The sequence below is a fragment of the Pelophylax lessonae genome (genome assembly GCF_965119305.1).
Source record: "Pelophylax lessonae genome assembly, chromosome: 7".
Classification (NCBI taxonomy): domain Eukaryota; kingdom Metazoa; phylum Chordata; class Amphibia; order Anura; family Ranidae; genus Pelophylax; species Pelophylax lessonae.
The window spans coordinates 190,812,557-190,832,311 of record NC_138774.1 but is presented as its reverse complement, the minus strand read 5'-3'; the positions used below and the strand labels follow the sequence as shown (position 1 = coordinate 190,832,311).

Here is a 19,755-nt window from a genome sequence, read left to right as displayed (position 1 = left end):
GTATCCTATGCCTCCCATTCCTATCCAAGTTCTTGTTCAATAAAAACCCTAACAAGAAAACTTTAGACTGGTTCTTGAGCCAGTGGAAGAATGTCAAAAATGCTGTGTGCTTGGCTGTGCATGCTGTGAATAGACCCAATTACCAGTGGGGAAGCCTTCATAGAGATTTGAAGATTTTAGATAAAAAAGTTGTCCAGAAGGGAAACCTGCCAGGCACACATTGTTCCAGAGTTTTGTCTGTGAGTACCGGTATTTAGAAAGGAAATGTACTCACAATAAGAACCGACATTTTAAAATCTATCCAAAGCCAAAACTTTTTTGTTGTTTTGTATAAAGTAGAGAAGGACTACAACCCTTATTTTTTTGTGTCCCCTCTGTTGATATTTTTCCATTACAGAGTGATTTCTGCCTGGCATTACAAATATAGTCCTAGCTAGATAGAGGGTACAGAGAGCTATATGGGAGCAAGTGAAGAGGAGAGGTTATATTTAGCTGCCACTAAACTAAGATGGGTTCTAAGAAAATGCACTCCCACTGACCCCCACTAGGGGGCAAGCTTAAAAAAAATCACTGCTACTGAGGGAGAAGGGGGGGATGCCTAAAAAACACTTCCAATGACCATTAATGGGGGGGGGGGTACAATGGCAGGTACAGTTACTTTGCCTGCCACTAGATGGCTCTGTTGCCATTATGGTATGGTAAGGGGAGAGGAAAGTTATAAGCAGGTGATAGCTCCCCTATTAGGGTAATCCATCTAATGATGTAATGGGTGGAGTAAGTGCCCACATACATTTTAGTGTAGATGGGATATGGGAACAGGACATCATAGAGCTACAAAGATGGAATCCTGTATTGAGGTGATCTAAAGAGCCCTAGACAGAGCTGAATACCCAGGAGAAGTGGCACAGATTTTGCAAGGACACCTGTAGCCGCATGTCCACACCTGACCTTCTTCTGCAGGTCCTGTAGCATGATGCATATGGCCTGAGAGGCCTGGAGTCTTCTAAATGTGAGTAACAGTGAAACCTTATAATAGAAGACATCATGGAATGTTCCCAGTTGGGCAGAGCTATAGAATGGACATTGGGAAGACACTGGTATACTAATGGACACACTTTGTTCCCCCTGGCCCTCAGCTGCGGCTGCGGGTCTTGTGACTTGGTGAAGGAAGCCCAATGCTATGGACTTAATATATGTAGGGAAGTGGTCCCAACTCTGTGGTACTCCCAAGGAGAGGAATAAAGGAGAGGGAAGATGGCTTAACTAAAATATGTGTATTTGTGCTCTGAACTGAAATGACTTCTGCAGAATTTTTACCTTGCATATGGGGGGTGGGGAATTAAACATCAGCATGATCACCAGTACAGTGGGAGAGGGGAATACTAGTGTGGAAAGGGGGGATGAAGGGGGTTATTACACTGTGTGAGGGCCGGGGGTTGACAAACATTGGTCACAAATGTGCGGCCAGGAAAGGGGACAAAAATCCTTGCACTGACCACCAGTGTCACAGTGCGATGTCTGGCATCGCACTAGTGTGAACCAGCCCTAAAACTTGGAATAAAAGAACAAAGAGCAAAACAGTTATGCAAGGGCAAGCCAATAGTTATCTGCACTTTTGCTGCCATTGTTGTTACTTGATCAAATCTTTGACCCTCATCAGTTTCCTTTGCCGCTATTGCACAATAAACATGGCCACGCCACTCTCTGTTTGCACCAAAGAAAAACCACGAGCTGTGATCTCTTTTTTGTGGTCTGAGTGGATTGAGAAGTTCAAAAATGGTTGAACAAGTGTTTAGTATGTAGAAGGAGCTGGAAGCCCATCCACATCCACTGCTGACAATTCACTTGAGCGAGTCTGTGCTATGATTCTGATGAGTGACTATTGACAAAGTTGTAAATCATATGCAATTTACTCATAGTTCAGCATATGAGATGCATAACAAACTTGGGTTTCATAAAGTTTCTGCAAGATGGGTCTCGAAACAGCTCACCGAAGAGAACAAACCTAATCATCTAGCCATCTGTCAATGTTTACTGGGCTGCTATGCTAACGAAGGTGAAGCCTTTTTAATAAGAATGATATTAAATGGGTGAATCCGCGTTATGGACAGGGATTAGTGTGTGTGTGTGTGTGTGTTTGTAGCTGCTGCCTCCACTGTGACAGCTACCAAAGTAGGGTCAGGAAAAGGTATAGTATTTTAAAGTGGATATGCCGCTGCTTATACCAATATGTACCTTGTGTGCAAATAAGTGAATGTACTTCAAAAATAAAAACTTTGTATATACAACAATATTAAGCAATATAACTGGAAGTCCAGGATGCAATGTCTTTCACGAAAACCAAAACTGAAAGTGATGCAATGACGCTGTAGCTCCACCCTACACGTTTCGTCCTGATGACGTTGATGTGATAAAACATCAATCCTTATACAAATAAATTATACAATCCTTATTGTGTCAGATACATATGTAGTAGTTGTATATACAATGTCATCAATTACTGTTAATGATTTACTTTTGATGTTTGGCATGGATGCTCCGACATTGCTGGCTGGCTGGTTGGGGCTCGATCCCCTGTCTCTCCCGGGAGCTGCGATGTGTGCTGTATGCCCTCCCCCTCTCCCTAGGCTATTCGGCCATGGGGGTTCGGGGGGGCGGGGCCACCACACATCGGCGCCACGTCATGCGCCGACGTGTGACGTCATTTTTGGCGCCGACACGCCGACGACTGGTTTACATCTCAGTGCATAAGAGGGAGCCCACTGGACGGTCGGCACTGCCAGCCGTTCCCGTGGTTCCTCCCATCATATGTATGCACCGACGTGACGCTGGATGTTATTGGATCGGCGGTCCTGGGCAAAAGCAAGGCACACTCCCTTATACTTCATTCCCGGGTATTCACTTCCTCACCTCTCGTACCTTCACTATCCTCTTTGGATCACATACCACTTCCTCATGCTTATTCACATTGTTGGTTCATCCTTTGATTCCTGGTTATCTGGGGTTCCTCAATTTTACTTTTTCCTCTCTCCTTACCTTGTACTCATTCCTTTGGTTTTTACTTTCCTACTCTCTCATTCATACACACACTTTTTATAATTTCATTCAGTTTTTTCTTTCATTTCATTCACAATTTCCTTTACCCATTTCACAGGTATGTCCTTTTATATACATATATATTTATTTCTTACCACACATTATTTTTATATATACCATTATAGCTTTCATTTAATATACAAATTACACCTTGTCATTCCACACATCACATAATCCCCTACCCAACTGGTATAGTTTTATGTCATCATTTACATTAACACTTTTCGTGCCCTCCTTTTATAATTCATATATTTCTTTTTTTTTCCATTCCAATTCCCCTCATTACATTCTTTCCAATCTCTTTTTAATTTTTACTGATACAATACAGGTAATACTATGTGTATTTTTTATACAACATATTTTTCTACTCATTCGATACAGATATACGTTACTACTCATTTTACCGCTATCATTTCCATCTATAAACCTTCCCTGTGTGCGGCGCAACTCGCTTCCTCCGCTGACCCTCTGCATCCTCAGCTCCCGTGGGAGGCATTTGGGTTCACGTCCCGCCGTCATTGCCAGCTATTGCCGGAGCAACCATGTAAGTTGTGAGATTGTGGGGGTTCTCCCTCCCTCTCCCCTCTCAGCTTTTTTCAACCATCATGCTATGCAAAATACTTTTATACGTATTATGTTTTGTTTATAGATTGGATCATACACCTACTCTTGAAGAAGTGGCGATATTAGGCCACGAAACGCGTCAGTAAGGATGTTATGACTATACTCAAATTACTCTTTTTTATTTTCTACTACTATGCTGGTTCTTTCAGGCTGGCTTGGGGACCATTCATCAATTGTACCACTCCGGTTTGGTTTATATACCATACATTATGTTTATCTTGCATACTATGATTATATGATATATATGTATACAAACAATAAATTTTATATTTTTTCTTACTAGCCTTGTCATTGTCATGTCTCTCATATAAAGTCCCAACAATTTGCCTTTTGGCTTTTTTTCTATATGACGTTGATGTGATAAAACGGATAGGGCGGAGCTACAGCGTCATTGCATCACTTCCAGTTTCCCATTGCGGCCTAGACTTCTGTTTTTTTACAAGCGATTGATGTGATTTTACCTAAATGTAAGTGCAATGCTTTTATTTCTTACAATAAACCATGTTTAACGGAGTTGCGCTAGGAAGCCTGTCTTTGATGTTCCCAGATATATATGTGATACTACAAAGGAGAGGCAACCTCTCTGTGGACCTGGATATACTATACTATACTATAATATGATTGTATTAAATTTCTTTTTTTTTTTTTAGTGCGTTCACTTTTTTGCATACAAGATACATATTGGTAGAAGCAGCGCCATAGCCACTTTAAAGTACCATACCTTTTCGATAAGAATAGCCACTGGAAACAAAACGAAGACCCATCACTTTGAACCGGAAAGCAAACACTGGAAAATGTAATGGAAACATCCAAAATCGCAAGTCAAGAAATTCAAAACTCAACCCTCTGCAGGAAAACTGATGCTCACAGTTTTTGAGGACTCACAGGGGCCAATAGTGGAACAATATCTGGAGAAGGCCTTAACAATAAACATTACATGTTACAGTGAGATGCTATGCGACAAGCTGAAGCTTGCAATTCGAACCAAAAGCCAAGGCCCATTGTTGAAATGTGTTTTGGTGTTGCATGAAAATACACACCCACATACTGCCGTCCACACTGGTCAAATGCTTTGCTTCAGAAACTGGACTTCAAGGTATTGGAGCATCCTGAATATAGCCTAGAACTTGCTCCCTCAGATTACCACTTAAAGATGCCTTAAAGTGATTGTAAAGCCTCTTTTATTTTTAAATAATAAATGTTATACTTGCCTGCTCAGTGCTATAGTTTTGCACAGAGCTGGCCAAATCGCCTTCTCTGTGGTTCTCTGTCGATGTTCTAGGCTCCTCCTCTGCTTTATGCACCACCATAGGAAGCCGCTACCCTTGGTAGCACCCTTGCTGACTCCTTCCCCACCCGGGCTGTAGACACACCTAGAGCAGCTCGGCACCGCCTCCCACCACTTCCTCCTCACAGGATTTGATTGACAGCAGCAGGAGCAAATGGGACTTGGAGCAACTTTGCACATTGACACAGACAAACCGCTTTTTCTTCATAATAACAAAAGGTCGAAATCTGCAACAAAATTTGTTAAAATTCCGGCAATGTACTCAGATCACCCAGGGGAATGTTTTTTTTCTCATTTGTCTACCATGGTGTTTATAAACGTACCTTGGTAGACAACAAGTGCGATATGTAATGAGTGTGACTTAAGTACTCTTTTAATTGTAAGTAAAATGGGACCATTTTTCCTAAGCAAATTGCAGGATTCAGGAGGATTTTCTCAGACTCTTATAAATCAAATGAACAAGTTCAGATTGAGGTTCTAAACAAATTCTTCTGTTGGTGCAATGTTAAGCACCAGATGGCCTTGCCAACATCACTTTACCCTTGTTCCCCCCCCCCCCCCCATATTATTTTTAGTCCTCTTTGAGGTCCTGGCAAAGTGTTACTAGAGAGATTTTTTTTTTTGTGCTGACAATTTGATTTTTATCTACGCACTGATTCCCATCCCTCCAGGAGTACAGCAGCTACTTTCTGCTTATCATTAACTGTTTGTGATTTCTACGTAGTTTGTGATCCCCTCGAGGGCACATTGAAAACCACATCCTGCTAGGCCTCCTTACACTGCATTATGCAACCCAGTAGGGGGCAACGAGGATGTTGTTTGATGCGCTTGACATTGGCCACATGACCTGCGACAGAATCACGCTGATTCAACAGCTGTTTAGAGTCTAGATTGCCAGACTGAAGGAACGGAGGAGCATGGCTATTGAGATAAAATTCATGGAGGTCTGGTCATTAAAGTTTTCTTCCACCAGAGGTCTGAATTGCTTGACTCAGGTTCTTCATATCACAAGCCCGTTCTTACATTCTCAGCTTCCCTGCATATCACAATCTCCCCTTCACAGCAGTGTCTTCCATCACCATCACCTGCTTCACATCATCCCACCACATCGGAGTCCACTCCCTCCCTTCACATTAACTCCCTGTCCGGCTGTGGTCCGCCATTTAGTGATGCTTGCTATAAAGGGTTATTTTATACACAGTCTGGGGACTTGATGCCCTCCTGCAAGTCGCAGGAGGCCCTATTAGGGGTATGCTGGGACATCTAGTTCATAATCACCTGCGATCATCTGCACTTTCTCTATTCTGTTTTCTACCAATTGTTAGAGGAGACTAGTTATTCCTAATCACTGCTTCTGAAAGTGCTAGTTAACAGACTGTTATGCTAATCCTCTGGATTCAAGTCTTTCAGAGTCACTGATCTGAAATAAGTGTGCTAATCACCCAAATCAATCTCTCTACCCTTCAGCTCACAACATCAGTCTCCTCATGCATCAGTAATTTACTGACTGACATATCGGTCTGGATGTCACACCACTTCCTCAGACTCAACCTGTCCAAACCAAGCTCATGACATTTCCTCCCCCCACCTGCCCCTTCCCCTGACTTCTCTGTCAAGATCAATGACACAACCATCAACCCATCCCGCATGCCAGGGTGCTAGGTGTTATCCTGGACTCTGAACTCTTCTTTTGGCACCACATCCAATCACTTTCCATAGCTTGTCGCCTCAACCTCCGCAACATCTCCAAAATAGGCACCTTCCTAACCAATGACACCACATAGCTCCTAATTCACTCCCTGGTAGGGATGGGCGAACGGTTCGGCCGAAACATATGTTCGGGCCAAACATTTGCCTGTTCGGCCATTCGCCGAACACCCAAATTTGCAGGATGTTCACTCTGATTAACCCCCTGCAATTCACTGAGCGCTGAACAGTGCACTCTGTGCCCTGATTGGGCAAAGCTTTGCCCAATCAGAGCGCAGTGTAAGCTGGTTGTTAGAGAGTGGGGTCGGGAAGCTGGCCGTGGCGTCCTTTTTCCCCCTTAATAACCAGGCCATTTTTTGCAACAATGTGGGCACTGTGTTAATTTAACTGACAATTGCGCGGTGGTACAACGCTGTACCCAAAGAAAATTGATGTCCTGTTTTTGCCACAAATAGAGCTTTCTTTTGGTGGTATTTGATCACCTCTGCAATTTCTTATTTTTTGGGCTATAAACAAAAAGAGCGACAATTCTGAAAAAAAAAAAAAAAAAAAAACAATATTTCTACTTTCTGCTAAATAACATTCCCTAAAAACATTTAAAATCAAATTTTTTCATCATTTTAGGCCAATTTGTATTCTGATACATATTTTTCATTACAAAATCCCAATAAGCGTATTTTGATTGGTCTGCGCAAAAGTTATCGCGTCTACAAGCTAGGGGAAATATTTATGTCAGTTTTATTTATTTTTTATTTTATACTAGTAATGGCGGCAATCAGCGATTTTTAACTGGACTGCGACATTGTGGCGTACAGATCGGTCACCTAACTGACATTTTTTACACTTTTGGGGGGATCAGTGACATTACTAAAGCAATCAGTGCTAAAAATATGCACTGTTACTGTACTAATGACACTGGCAGGGTCAACACCAGGGGTGCTCAAAGGGTTAAATGTATGCCTAGGGGTGTTTTCTAACTGGGGGGGGGGTTGGGCTTATGGAATCAACACAGGGACATTGTGTTCCTAAATAGGAGGAACACAGGAGCCCTTTGTTGATTGCTGACAGAACAACGGTCTGCTGTTTTTACAACAGCAGGCTGACGTTCTGTCTCCAAAAGGTATGATCGCGGGTGCCCGGCGGCAATCGAGGCCGCCGGCCCCGCAGATAAGCTTCCCCACTGGCGAATGGGTGATCTGTGTGATCTACAGTAAGAGCACATCTTCCCGACTTTTAGTGGCTTCCCCCTGTAAGTTAGGTGAGGGGGATGGGGGGACTATCTGTGTTGGGAAATGTAATGGGGATTTGGGAAGGGGGGAATATGTGCTAGAAAGAGGGATTGGGGGGGGGGAGTGTGTTATGGAAGGATAAATGGGGGGGGGGTGATATGTGCTAGAAGGAGGGTTTGGGGGGGGGTTTGGACCATTAGAGGGGATGTTTGAGCTAGGAGGGGGTGGGGGATTAGTGCTGGGGGGGATTTGGGTAGGGAGGAAGAATTTGTGCTGGGAATGGTAATTTAGAGGGGATGGAGGAGAGATTAGTGGGATTTTGTGCCAGGAGGGGGCAGGGTAATTTGAGCTAATAGGAGGGATTGAGAGGGATTTGGGGGAGAAGATTTATGCTAGGATAGAATGTTTGAGAAGAAAGGGGATGTGTGCTAGGAGGGGGGATTAAGGTTGGATTTGAGCTGGGGGTGGGATTGGGGGGGGGGGGCAAAAATTTGTGCTAGGAGGAGGGGAGACTGGAACTGGGAGTTGGTGGAATATGTGCATTGTTTGGGGAGAATTTTGGCTTTAAGATGGAATTTATGTTTTTTATGTATGACGGAATGTTTGTGTCCACTAATAATGATTAAAAAAAAAAAAACACAAAGGTGATCAATTACCGTCAAAAGAAAGCTCTATTTGTGGTAAAAAAAAAGGACATCAATTTTATTTTGGTACAGCGTCGCACAATTGTGCAATTTTTAGTTACAGTAACACAGTGCCGAATCACATAAAAAGTGCCTGGTCATTAAGGGGGTAAAACCTTCCAGTCCTAAAGTGGTTAATCATCAACCATGTGAGTTACTAAATGTTGAACCTTCATTAAATGTAACCATATTGCTACACTTCGAGGCTCCTCTCTTCTCTTTTATACTCTGTAGCTCCTGCTGGATTTTGCTTCTAATCCCCTTGTGGAGGCGCCATTTGTGGATGGACATTTTATGGTTACACATCCTATCACATTGCTATAATCTTTTTATATGGACTATAAACTGAAGTACTTATGATATGAATAAATGGTTGTGGAAGGAATCATCTGAGTTTCCATTATTTCCTATGGGGAAATTTGCTTTGATATAAGAGTGCTTTGGATTACAAGCATTTTTCCGGTACAAATTATGTTTGCAATCCTAAGGTTTTACAAGTAGAAATAGTTTGTTTAGGGAAAGATTACTGTATTCAGATACAAGCAATGCAGCATACAATACACAACATAGAAGATACAGGTATAGACCATCTCAGCAATTATACAAAACCTTTTTGGAGAGGGCAATAAGAAGCGTATATTCCAAACATATGAGATATAAAACTATAAGAAGACAAATTTGAAAAGTTTTATTTAGCTTTGAGGTTGGAAAATCCCATTAGTCCCCCGTCCAACATAATGTACTTCAGGCCAAATACTCCTCCGCCCACAGCCTCGGATCAGGGATACTACGTAGATGAGATAGGGTGGGATTACCCCACAAGGGTGTATGGGAAGAAACGATCAGAGGAGAATGGTATTTAGCCCTGGCATTGTGCCACACCACAAGAGTAGTCCTTACTGGACCAGTCTGACAACAGGTTAGAGAGAGCCATTAAAGACCAGGTTGCCTAACGTAATGTTATAGGGCAGCCTTTAGAATGACTGCAGGGTTATCTCTACCATTATTACTATTTATATTATATTTATAAGACCTTTGCATTAGAGCTGAGTGAAAATTGAAAATCTAATGTCTCCTCTCGACCACAGTCAAACATTTTTGTGATAATTCATTTATAAAGCTCTGAATATTTCAGAGAACTGTACTGAAAACACCAAACAAATTACATCAGTCGCTGCAGCGGAGGAGCTTACATTCTGATCAGAAGCATTGCTAGAGTTAAAAAAAAAAAAAAAAAAAAGGGGCACATTGGAGCATTTCCTAAAATTGAGTGCCCCAATGAGCAGGGCTCATACATAGTTTTTTTATTTTACCCTATTTCTTCTATTTTTCTTCTCTTTTCTCTTTCTTCCTTTTTTTTTCAACAGTATCCCATCTTCTTCATCCTTTGCTGTTTGGCCTTTTGGTGTCAAACTGGATGTTACTAATACACTTTCTACCAATTACTAGAGCAGGGGAGGACTGGGCCAGGGGGGCAATTGCCCCTTGGGCCGTTTTGATGTCCTGTAAAAAGGCTGCACCACTTCTGCCACAGACACGCCTAAAGGATTCCTGGTGAAGAGAAGTAAAAAGTCCCCACCGCTGACCTACTGAGTGCGGGATGAAGACAATGACAGAGTACAGGCCTCCCCCCAGCATGGATGGTGTAAACTGTCTGAGCAGAGGCCGGTTCCATGCCCCACTAGGAGCTCTCTGCTGGCCAGGTTGGGAACCCGGATTCAGCCGGTGAGTAGAGGGTACCTGGAGCAGGGCTTCAGCCTGGAATGGGGGTCAGGAGGAGGACGGGAAGAGGGAGAGCGGGAGGGGGGCTGAGTCGCTGCATCATGGACTCTGCTTTTTGTACTTGCCCCCTGGGCTGAAAGTTGCCAGTCTGCCCCTGTACTAGAGGTACAATACACAAGGATGTCTACACAATGTTACACAACATTTTTCCCTTTTCAGCTATTGTATGCTCACCTAGACAAGAGCCCTAAGTGCACCTATCCACCTTAGGAAGTAGTGGCTGCACATCTGACACCCGGGACACTTGACTAGAGACCTAGGTCTAGTGACCAAAATGTCAGGGTCTAGCAATGCCTATGATTCTAATGTCCCACCACAGTCACACACTATTATTATTATACATGTATATGACTCAGACATATTCCACAGTGCTGTACAGAGAACACTGACTTATTCACATAATTCTCTGCACCAGAGGAGCTTACGCTCTAACTCCACCACCATGGACATACATTATATACATTATTTAGCTCTGACATATTTTTAAGTCCAGTATAGAGAACACTAATTCATTTACATCAGTCTTTGCACCAGGGGAACTTGCACTTATATTCCACAGTGCTGCTGCCCAACAACAGTAAAGCAAATGTAACATGCTAGTATATGTTTTTACCTGACAAGGAACATTGTGTCCATTAAACACTTTTTTTTTCTAACAGGCCAGTGCACAGGCATGACAATCTGGACTGATGTAGATGGCTGTTATGGCACACTCCACACATCAATATCTGCTTTTTGGATGGAACAAGGACACACCTCCAATGTGACATCATGGTGTCAGAGGACTCATCATTCCCATTGAGTTGTCTACATTTCCAAATTAATTTACTCTAAGAAACATGATTTTATGTCAGTAAAGAACAGCTTGCAGGTCAAAAATGTGCCTAACAGATTGTACAGTTGTAGACCCCATCTGCTGCAGATTATTCATCTTTAGCTCTAGGATATCAGCACTTTTAGATTTGGCTTGGAGCTGTTATCTTTTTCACTACTGCTCCTGTCTCGGAAAAAGGTAAGTATACAACAGCAGGGGTTATCTATTGATTGCCATAGACATATCAGTATATAATTAATCGATTGATCCAGTCATATTAATTGATCAGACCTCTAGAATTCTTCCAATGCTACTTCGCCTGTATCAATCACAACACTTTCAATGTCAAAAGTTTATGAGAAGAAGAAAACAAAATCAGAAGTCGTTATCATTGTCTGATTGCTCCATATTCAAATTTAAGCCCATCCAACTGCTTGAATCTTTCATTCAATCTGAAAAGAGTGGTTAGATTAAAATGATAGTGGCAAGTGACCAATAATTACTGAATTTGCTCATATTATTATAATATTGAAACAATTGTTTTGAACTATTTATTAATGCATGCATAAACAGCATTAGGGTTTGGTGTTAGGGGGATAGTTACGTTTATTTTAGAAGGTTAATGTGCACCACCCACCTTCTCATTCATATAAAAAAACTTTATAAATACCTTTTTTCCAAATTTGTACAGTTGGGTGACATCACATGTCTTCTCCCCCGCCCCTTTCTTACTGCAATAGAGGCAAATCCTAAATGCTGCAAAGAGTGGCACATTATAATGATGTGCTCAGTTTTTTGAGCTAGAATTGGGCTTTAACCACTTGCCGACCGACGCACGACTATTTACTGAGGTGGTCAGATCCGATGTCAGCCAGGCGCTCGCGATCGTCCGTTACACCGGAAGAAAGGCAGGCGGCTGATGTAAACACAACTGCCTGTCATTCTTCCCTGTGTAAGAATGGAGATCAGGCGGTTCTACTATGTAGGACCGTTGATCTCTGTTCTTACACTAGTAGCCATGTCCAATCACAGTTAGAAGCATGCCCCTAGGACACACTTAACCCCTCCCTCTCCAATACAGTTAACTCCTTCACTGCCAGTGTCATTTTTACAGTAACAGTGCATATGTATAGCACTGATTACTGCAGTAATGTCACTGGTAAACCCAAAAGTGTCAAAAATGTCAGTCAAGGGTCCGATCTGTCCGCCGCAATGTCGCAGTCCCGCAAAAAAAATTGCAAATCGCCACCATTACTCGTTAAAAAAAAAACAACAAAAATGACAAAAATCTTTCCCTTTGTTAGTAAACGCGATAACTTTTGCGCAAACCAATCAAAATACGCTTTTTGCAATTTTTTTTTTTACCAAACATATGTAGCATAAAACAAATTGGCTGAAAATGTTAAAGAATTTTGAATTTTACATTTTTTTTTTTTGAGGAATTTCATATAAAAAAATGTGAAAAATATTGTTATTTTTGCAAAATTGACGCTCTTTTTTTGTTTATAGCCCATGATCAAAAAATTGCACAGGTGATCAAATACCAACAAAAGAAAGCCCTGTTTGTGGGGGAAAAAAATACATAAATTTCGTTTAGGTACAGCGTCGCACGGCCGCGCAATTGTCCGTTAAAGTCACGCAGTGCCGAATCGCAAAATAGGCCCTGGTCAGGAAGGGGGTAAAATCTTCCGGGGCTTAAGTGGTTAATGATGCCCTCCACATTACTTATACCCACTGGTTACCTGCTGCTCCGATTACCCAGTATAGTCATGGTACAAACCCGTACTTCTGGGTATGGGAGGGCATGTGACTTACTACTCTTCCTTCAACATGACAGAATTGGTGTTTGGTTATTGCTGTCTCTCTGAGCAAAGAGAGTATTTTTTTTTTTTTGTATTAGGAACACGCAAGAGAGCTGTAGGGCCTTCCCTTGTTCTTGCCATTGAGAACTCCATCTAGGCAGTTTGCTTACCTATGAAAATCTCTAATTTCCTGGCTAACTTTGAGGAGTCTACATCTGCACCCCATTAACAAACCAATTTGTCATAAACCAATTTTTTTTACAATGTCCCATTCATGGTGGTTTCAATGTTCACTTAATATATGTGGCTTCAGTTTTGTCATATGTAGCACTAAAGTTGCATACTTGTTTTTGTGCCAATATAGCTCTCCAGTATATTAACTATGCCTTTTCCCCTTAGGAGAGCTCATTGTTTAATAAGATTTCACCGCAGTGAAGGCTTAAAACATCTATATTGTCTAGTTGCGATAAAGTACAGCAACATGTTGAATATGATTTTCTATGCAGAACTGTAATATTATTATTTTCAAGCTGAATGCACAGTTTTTGTTATGTGGGAAGTGGTTGGAGAACATATTAGACCTTTTTTTACAAATGTCACGTTTAATAATTTGTAATATTGTGTGAGAAAGTAGGGAACATCTATTACATATAAAGGAAGAGGTTCTTCACAGTAAGAACAGGAAGTACTAATGGAAAAGGTCTAATGGACAATAAAGTGCTGGAATATTTGCTTACAATGATTCATATCAATAAGTATAATTACTGAAGAATAATAAAGGAATATTTTGATCCAGGTAATTGAATTTTTCAATCCAGTTTAATGTTTTTTCCTTGTGAGGTAATATTGTCCACAATCACTAAGATAACGAATGTTTTGTCTCCTCTGGTCCAGAGATGTTATTGGCTGGACCTGATGAACCTGAAACTTTATACAACCTTATTACCTGCATAACGTATGGGGGTTCCAACTTCCATGGAAAATAAATATACATTCTTTAAGGACTGGGAATAATTTCAATGTTTCTGTGCACAAAGTTTGAAATGACATTTCACCATTTTATTTATATAATAGAAGTCTGTTTTACTTACAAAATTACCATCTTTAAAAGATAGTCCTGAGATTTCAAGTTTATCTGTCATCAAAAATATATTGAGGTTGCCAATGTCAGGTCAATGGCCCTTCAGGTCAATGAACAATGTCAGGTCATCTTCCTGAATATTCTTGTTGACTGGCTGTTGTTCTCTCTAGCTTCAGCTTTTCCTGAGTTACTAACCTGGGACAAGTTAAAAAATAGGAAAGTCCTGATCTTGTATACTTGCTCTGACTCAAAATACTAAAGTGCAGGGGTCAACAAGACAGCCATAAAACTAGCATTTTCAGGGGAGGTCAACAATGGCAGATTTCATATTTCTTTTGTGGCAGTTTTTTTTTTTTGTTTAACCTAAAAAAAAAAGCATTTCACTTGGATCGACCCTAAATTTTTGCTGGTATCATTTACTGGTATAATTTTGCCTTCAGACAAGACAACCATCTGGAATTAAATTTGGAATTAAAGCAACACCCCCTTATAGGTAAAGCCAACTCCTAAAAATACAGGCTTTCCAAACAGGTTTGTTTGTCTTTTTGGTCAGTTTGGTAAGCAGATAAAAATGAATTTGAAAACCCAATCTTTAACCTCTTCCCTGCTGAGGACAAAAACAGAGATAATTTACCTGGAAGTGTATTTCTGGGTGCTGCCATCATCGTAGACGAAGGTCTGGTTTGTATAGCACTCGCTACACATCCTCTTGTCCCCTGGGTGATGCTGGTGCTGATGGTGGACGGTAGATTTGTAAATCCCCTGAAGGCTTCTTTCTTTATCCGCAAATGGCATCCCAGCAGAGACTTCCAGCTGGTGGATAGGGACCCAGCATCAAGTTTTCTATCGCAAAATTAGAAAATGTTTGAGTCTTGGCTCTAACTTGTCCCCCTTGATTCTGGTGATGAGGGCAGCAGTGAAGCCAGTGGAGTGTCCCCTCCTCTCATGTCCTGCAAATGGACTGAGGCAGTCTGCTTCACTTTAATAATTCCAGGCTCCAGGAAATGGAAGAGAAGCCCACATCAGCCTTCCAGCATCACCTGCCTGACATGTACAGCTAATATGTCTACATATATCCAGCAAGGAGGTTTGGGGACTTAATGTAAAATTAAGTGGAAGACCCTTCAAAAGACATAAAGGCTCTCCCTTCCTTCTTCAATGTTTCTTTTATCCATTGACGATGCTTTCTGAATTACACTTTTTCTTCTTTTGTTACGTTGTGTGCTATTTCTTGCTTTCTCTTTTTTTTCTCTCTTGCTGAGAATTGATTGCCCACTTCTCACCGTGGTCTTAATATTTTCACCAGTCCTGTTGCACCACCTCCTGGCCAGTCCAGAACTGCATATACTGGTTTCTGCCTGGTGGGATGGTATTTTTCTTTAATTGTATTAATTTATATAGCACTGATATGTTCTGCATCACTGTACAGTACAGAAAACACTGAGCCATCTACGTTAGTCACTACATCATAGGAGCTTACACTCTATAGCATCGCCACACAGTCACACACTTTTGTTATAATGCATTTATAAATCTCTGACATAGTCTGCGGCATTGTACAGAGAGAGAGTAGAGCCATTCACATCATTCTCTGCAAAAAAAGAGCTCACACCCTTATATCCTTTGCCACAGTCATACACTATTTTTATACATGTATATATAACTTACATTTTCCACAGTACTGTACAGAGAACACTGAGTTATTCACAACATTCTCTGCAACAGTGGGTCTCAATGACCATATCACAGTCATACAGGATAATCAGATTTTTATATAGCATAGCTCTGACACTTTCTGCAGTGGTGTACAAAGAACAATGGGCCATCAATGTCTGCACCAGAGGAACCTACACTCTAATGTCCCGCCACAGTCAAAAGTTATTATTTTTTATTATTATTATTTATTTATAGTGCTTTTACATATTCTGTGCTGTGCTGTACAGTGAACACTACGCCATTCATCTTAGCAAATACTTACCTACTTTCTAAAAAAGGGGTCATTTGGGGGCGTTTTGACCTATCTTGGCATTTTTATGGTCCCCGAAACTGTGATAGGTAGTGAGGAGTGAAATCCACAATTTACGCTCTTAGAAAACCTGAAGGCAGTGATCGGTTTTCGGGGTCCTGTACATGGCTAGACTGCCAAAAAGTGGCTAGACTGCCAAAAATATAATGCACAAATACACTTTATATTGCCCAAATGTTTAGTAAAATATACAAGATTATTATGCCGAGTACATAGATACCAAACATGACATGCTTTATGGTCTCCAATCAGCTCTATGGTCAGCTGACAGAACCACCTGCTGCAGTAACAGGTTACCTGGTGGGACAGAAGAGCCTGAGAAAACTGTGGAAGGCTGCAGGGGGGGGGGAGTTGTAAAAGCAATCTAGTGGCTAATTATCTGCTAGGATTGCTTTTACATGAAAGCTGACCGCGGGCTGAAAAAAAAACAGCAGATTCCTCCATTCGCATCGATTGATGTGGGTGAAGAAATCGCTGCCAAGAAAAGTGTTAAAAAATATATGGCGAAGCATAGGAGAGATCCGCCCTCTGTGTCTATCACATTCCCTATGCCATGCCATATTTGCTTTTTTTTTTTTAACTGTGGTGGTGAAATCCCCTCCTGCAGCGCTGCAAACATTGATTTACGTATATGCTGGGAGAGCAAACGCTGTTGCTGTCAGAATAAACAAATCACTGCTGCAGCTGATGGGCTTACCTGCAAATCAAACAATGGTTAACAATAACACACAGTAACAATAAAACATTACAATATAATAGTATACAGTGCAGTAAAACAGTAGAATGGTGGCATCTGCAAAGAAAACTATGCTTAACAATGAAAAACAGTAACAATAAAACATTACAGTATAACAGTATTTTATAAAGTACAGTAAAAGTAGAAAGCGTAGAGTAAGAACAGAAAATTAACTCAATAAAGCGACAACTATTTTTGGCTTTTTTATTTTTCAGTTTTTTGTAATTTTTTTTTTTGTCATTTTTTTAACACTTTTTTGTAACTGTAAAAAAACTGTTCCAGACTAGGGTCTCTCAAAATACGAAAGCTATCTAACATCTTTCAATACCCTGTGTGAAAGTGTGCCCTAGATTGTGCCGTGCTATACCCTATACTAATACTCTACTAGTGTGTGGTTGTAACGGAAACAGTCCCCGATGCAGAGACCAGGTTGGCCAGGACAGGTGGGACAAAAATAGTGGGTGTGACGCCTTTATCCGCTTTTCCACAGACACAACATCCTCTTTGGGGTGCTGTTTGGGTAGGGGTACCAGGGAGGACATCCGGAAAATGCATCTCATGCAGCTGACTCACTGCATCTGAATTGTAAATTTGGGCCACAGCACCTTCTGGATACAGAAGGGCTGTGATGATCTCTTCCTTGAATTTTAGGAAGGATCCACTTATTCCTGACGTTTTGTAGCACATAAGGGTTCAGCACAGCAGGGCAAATTGGAATAAGTATACAGAAACTCTTTTTGTACCAGCATCTGGCATTATGGGCAATTAAGTACGGTGCCATTATCTGGTCGTTGAGGTCCACCCCTTCCATGTTAAGGCTGTATTCGTAGACACAGAGAGGCTTCTCAACAACACCAGTCGCCGTTGCAATATGGACTGTCATATCTGCGTGAATGGAGGACAGAATGAAAACATTCTGCGTGGGCCTCCACTTCACTGCAAGCAATTTATTACACTTCAAGCAGGCTCTCTCCCCCATCTAAGTCAGGAATCTACAAGCCATTGGGCGAAGCCCCGGTGATTAGGTCACACAGTGCCACATGCGCCAATTCCAAATACAAAAAGGTGTCTAAAAAGTGGCACACTTGTGCAATAATTGTCCACGTATAAATGGTACCCCTTTCCGAATAAGGGTGACACCAAGTCCAAAACAATCTTGCCACTGCTCCCAATGTAGTCTGGGCAGTTGGGGGGCTCCCACCCGGAAACTACATGTATAGCCTGTTGCCCTGTCACAGAGCTTATACATCTTGACCCCTATATCTGGCACGCTTGCTGGGGTGAAACTGTTTGAAAGCAAGGCGGGCAGAAAATGTAATCAGGGACTCATCAACGCAGACAGCTTGTTGGGGCGTATACAAGGCTGCAAACTTCTGGTTAAAGTGATTTACGAGGGGCTGAATTTTGTGGAGCCGGTCATATTCGGGGTCACCCCAAGAATGACAGATTTCTTTGTCATTGAAGTGCATGTGATAAACTTACATAGTGATATATATAACCTTGCTCAACCAATTAAACACACTTGGTATTGTGCAAATAATAAATCAAATAATAAACAGCAATTTTGACTCACACTAAAAGTGCAATAATAGAAAAACAATATATATTTATACAATGGATAGGTAGACGGTGTTAGTAAAGTCTCTTGATTCCAAAATAATGTTAGGGAAACAGTTCTTGGATGTCTCCACACCTCCACCAAATCAAGACCACCCAGTGTGCACAAACTGCTTGCCGGAACAACCAGACCCCTTAATTACAGGGGGTCGGTTACAGCCGTAACTTGCAAACTGCTGACACAGGATAGGCTAGTATTAGGCAAAGCCAGGATATTTGTATGTCTTCCAATATACACCTCCAACATCCACCTTTTCAATCCTTATTTTAAGTACGGTGCCATTATCTGGTCGTTGAGGTCCACCCCTTCCATGTTAAGGTTGTATTCGTAGACACAGAGAGGCTTCTCAACAACACCAGTCGCCGTTGCAATATGGACTGTCATATCTGCGTGAATGGAGGACAGAATGAAAACATTCTGCGTGGGCCTCAACTTCACTGCAAGCAATTTATTACACTTCAAGCAGGCTCTCTCCCCCATCTAAGTCAGGAATCTACAAGCCATTGGGCGAAGCCCCGGTGATTAGGTCACACAGTGCCACATGCGCCAACTCCAAATACAAAAAGGTGTCTAAAAAGTAGGGAAACAGTTCTTGGATGTCTCCACACCTCCACCAAATCAAGACCACCCAGTGTGCACAAACTGCTTGCCGGAACAACCAGACCCCTTAATTACAGGTGGTCGGTTACAGCCGTAACTTGCAAACTGCTGACACAGGATAGGCTAGTATTAGGCAAAGCCAGGATATTTGTATGTCTTCCAATATACACCTCCAACATCCACCTTTTCAATCCTTATATCCAGAAACTATCCGCTCATGTTCCGTATTAGCAGGGATAGGGAAGATAAAGGAAGGCTCTCATGGTGTAGTACGTATAAAAAGACGTTTATTTAGACAATACAAATGCACTTACATTTAGGTTGCTTGCAAAGATCAATGAGAGATAACGAGATGCGGTTCCCAGGTTGAGAACGCCGCTTCCGTGTTCCAACTGCGTTCCACCTGGAGCCGGAAGTAGCGTGATTACGATCCTACGTCCCCACGCGTTTTGTCAGCGCGTAGCCAACGTCATCAGGGTCATGTGATCGCATTCACAACTCAGTATTTATGCTAACAAGCTGTACTTACTGGCCAATCCGCCTCCATCCTGAGCCGGGACTTCCCAACCAGGAAGTATTTTATATATTTTAGAGCACACTCATGCCATCATTTTTATTCATATTACTTATTATTTGTCATAGATTTCTTTAAATATTATTGGGGTTTTG

General features: G+C 41.6%; 1 protein-coding gene across 2 annotated transcripts in view; it reads right to left on the bottom strand.

Moving 5' to 3' along the window:
* KCNT1 (potassium sodium-activated channel subfamily T member 1) overlaps window positions 1-15,125 on the bottom strand; it is a 659,112-nt gene extending 643,987 nt beyond the window's left edge. For both annotated transcript variants that reach the window (XM_082263648.1, XM_082263649.1), the window contains exon 1: window positions 14,741-15,125. In XM_082263648.1, coding sequence (XP_082119774.1) covers window positions 14,741-14,901 — 161 coding nt within the window. In that variant the 5' untranslated portion in view covers window positions 14,902-15,125. The remainder of the gene's footprint in view (window positions 1-14,740) is intronic.
* Between the last annotated feature and the right edge of the window lie 4,630 nt (window positions 15,126-19,755).